We start from the raw sequence: 3,612 nt of genomic DNA on the forward strand, positions 1-3,612 counted from the left end.
GGTTAATGTTGTGCGATAGACCTGCACTTAAAAATCTAACCTTGCATCTGTTTTTAAAGTTGGTGATGCTCTCAGGGTGTTTATTTTACAGTGAGGTGCAGCACACGTCAAATAAAACTTTGCATCTTGCTGTTTTTATGTCTCAAAGTGTCAGCGAGAAAAAAAATAACTGAAAACATCTGCAAGCGTCACATCAAATGATGGAAGATCTGAATATCGGAGACCGTTCTGATGAAAACACGATGACCAGGAGCGACCGTTTAAACTGTTTTTTTGTGCGTCCGCAGAGAGAAGATGGCGTTCTTCACACGAGCAAAGACCTGCATCCCCGACCTGCCGGCCGACGACGTGTAGAGAAGCATTTCAAAGTATTTTCCCTCCCAAGTCTTAACCTGCTGTTCCCTCACATGAAGCAAATGTTTGGCGGTGTCATGAAGAATTTAAAAAACAAAAACATATATACACGTAGAAAAAAAACACAAAAACGCTGGAAACAGTGAAGAAAGAAATTTTTAAGGAGCTCAGCATTTCTAATGTGGATAGTCTTTGTTTGTAAATTAGTGATAGCACTGCTAGAGCTTTTTTTATTATTATTATTATTGTTATTATTATTATTATTATTTTTCACTCTCTCTTCCGCTCTTCTGTTTTGTTTTCTGTTACTAACCGGCTGTTTATAGGCTCTTACATTAGGTGTTTGAATCATTCCAGATCACAGAATCATACAGTCTCACATGCGTACAAAGACTTTGTTGTTTTTTTTTGTACTAAAACGACACATTGACAGCACAAAGTAGAATCAAAAAAATGGTACTAAAGACAATTTAAGCTGATAATAAAGCAAAATAAATATTTACACTTCAGAGATATTTAATATTGACGTTCACATCGCGTGTTTTCTTTTTTAGAGCATTTTGAAGATTTTATACGCCGACACAAGCACACGGTCTTTTATTTTAATTTTTATTTGTTTTTAAATATAATTTTCTCTACAGATGTCAGCGAAACTTTTCCATAAATGTAAATATGGATCAGAGAGTTAAAGGCAGTCATAATCCTTAAGAACTCTGAAGTCGGGTTCATTTTCTGTCCTGGTTTAATCGGCAGAACCACTACGCGGACTAGTACGTTTTTGTAGTTTCCATGAGTTTAAATCAATCAGGTCTTTGCATCTACCCAGACTGGTATCTTCTAGTCGCTCAGGTTAACGTAACTAAAGTAAAAACTAATATTTCTGACCCAGAAAAAACACGAAATAATCCAAGTTTATCGTTGTAACTTAAACCTAAACTGCCCCTCGAAGCCAAAATGCAGCAACTACAGACCAGAATCAGACTTTTTTTTACCTCTTAAAAAGACTTTACTGTGAAAATGCATCATGTCTGAACTGAAAACACTAAAGATTGGGAGCAGTAGCGTTTTGTTTGCTAATACTGCAGCGAATAACTTCAACATATTAACAATCCAAACACCCAAGAGCTGAGGAAGTGACCATTTCTTAACCCTCTGAACCCCAGGCACATTTAGGGAGGTTTTTTTTTATGTGCTTCTGTCACATTTTTACTCACTTTTTACTTTTTACAAACTCTAAAAACTGTTCATCAGCTGTGGGGAGATGTTTCACCGTGGTGGACGGGTCTTCAACAGCTTCCTCCTCTGTTCACTATTTCTGAGCCGTGCTGCATTTATTTATTGATCCAGTAGGTTGGATTTTCCTCTCAGTGTCTCTGTGGAAACACTGCCTGCAGTTCAGCCTAAAACTAAAACTAAAAGCTAAATCAGTCATGGCGTTTTAGTTTCATGGTTTACTTTTGGCAAATTTTCATATGAGACACAGAATAACTGGATATGGAAATATAATTTTAAGCTTACATTTGGTTAATTTTCCCAGCATAACTACAGGCCACAGACTGTTAGAAGGTTAAAAAGCCAGTTATTCGTTCTACTTTTACAGTTTAGTTTAGTTAAGTGTAAAATTGGCAATTTTTTAAAAAGTAAGAAGTACATTTTTAAGAAGTAAACATGCCTCTGAAACCCGCCGGCGGGTTTTTGGGTTCCGAGGGTTAAAACATATCAAAACATATTTAAAAAATATCAAATGTATATATTTTTTGTGAAATATGGCAGCTTTAATTGCTAATTTTATTGCTAAATACTAGCTAAAAAGTCCAATTTTCCCTTCAGGAGGTGGTGGAGACCAAAAATGGAGATAAAAGAGAGCGAATGCAGCAGCTGCATTCACTGCATTTCTTGTTTAGATTTTCTTCATGGTCTCTTCAGTGATGCTTAAAAGCAGTCCTCATGCAGTTGCTGCTTTCTGCCTTTGTGGGGCAGTGTTGTGAAATTATCTACGAGACTTGTGTGTTTCTGTATCGAGAAACATTGATGATCTCAGACAACAGAGTCTTCAAAATCTGAAGAGAAAATAAAAGCTCAGCGAATCTGGTGCTGTTACCGCCACCAACCACAGGTGTCGCCAAATCTACCCGAACTGGAATCTTAAGGATTATAACTTCTGTAGCTTCAAATCGAGCTGTACTTTATAATGTAAAAATAATCGGTCTGATCCCTGCCGATGCTTGTCTGACGTTTCGTGGACAGCGCAGGTGCTTGTACGTCAGGTCCATCGTTCACGACATAAAACACTACACCAGGAAGATGAGTCTAAAGCAAAAAGTCGTCCTGATTATTGTCTCTCACCGGTTACAAACAAACACATTCAGCAAAGTGTAGAAACAGCACTAACTCTCACTAACACTCAGGTAGTTGATCGGATAGTCTGCACTTTAAGAAACTTGAGGTTTTTAAAGAAAAACACACACACACACAAAAGAAACTTGATGTGGGTTTTTGGAAAGTGAAAAAAAAAAAAAGTAAAAAAAAGAAAAGACATCCAGAAGCCTTTGCCTCACGCTGGAATGATTGTTGATTGTTGAAGCACACGATGATTGTCGAAACACACACAGGATGTAAAAGATCAAATGTATTTTTGATGACTGTGAACTTCTTACTGATTGTATGATTGTTAGACTGGAAACAAATGAAAAAAACTGACCAGTCAGCCAATAGGAGGACAGAACTTTGCTTCTGTGCTTCTCTCTGATTGGCTGGTTTCTGCCCTGATGAAAACTACGTTTGGTCAGCTTTTACAGTCTTATTTTTCCCGGCGTTTCCACTCTGTAACTGGATATTTTGGATACACATCTGATGTATGTCTCTTATATAACTGGACGTTCTGTTAAATTAATTAAATCTGCGTAAAGTTGAATCACGTTAGCGTGGTGCCCCAGCAAAACTCAACATATCACCTGTCATTTTGTTTCCCAGCTCATAGTTTTGCATTTTTACTTGCTTAAATGGCCATTCATTGCTTCTGTACAATCGGTTTTAAGGGTTTTCAGCCCACTAGCCATGTCTCCATTCAAGTATTGCATCAGAACACGTAAACAACAAATTTCAAGAAAGGTTTGCAGTTTCACTCGCTTAAGATTTTTCTTGTGTAGACGAACAAATATTTCCGCTTGACGATTATATGAAAACACATTTTAGTTTTGCGCTCGTACTGCTCCTACAGCTTAGTTTTAGGTCACATTGAGCAGCTGTTTGCAACTT

At 37.3% G+C, this 3,612-nt stretch overlaps 1 protein-coding gene across 1 annotated transcript in view; it reads left to right on the forward strand.

Annotated features, from left to right (window-relative positions):
• The window catches only part of wwc1 (WW and C2 domain containing 1), a 72,753-nt gene extending 69,965 nt beyond the window's left edge, over positions 1-2,788 (forward strand). Inside the window, exon 22 of the mRNA XM_008294081.1 lies at positions 288-2,788. Within this exon, the coding sequence (XP_008292303.1) occupies positions 288-354 (67 nt within the window). The 3' untranslated portion in view covers positions 355-2,788. The remainder of the gene's footprint in view (positions 1-287) is intronic.
• Positions 2,789-3,612: the final 824 nt, after the last annotated feature.

The sequence above is a fragment of the Stegastes partitus genome, unplaced genomic scaffold, assembly GCF_000690725.1.
Source record: "Stegastes partitus isolate 25-593 unplaced genomic scaffold, Stegastes_partitus-1.0.2 Scaffold936, whole genome shotgun sequence".
Classification (NCBI taxonomy): domain Eukaryota; kingdom Metazoa; phylum Chordata; class Actinopteri; family Pomacentridae; genus Stegastes; species Stegastes partitus.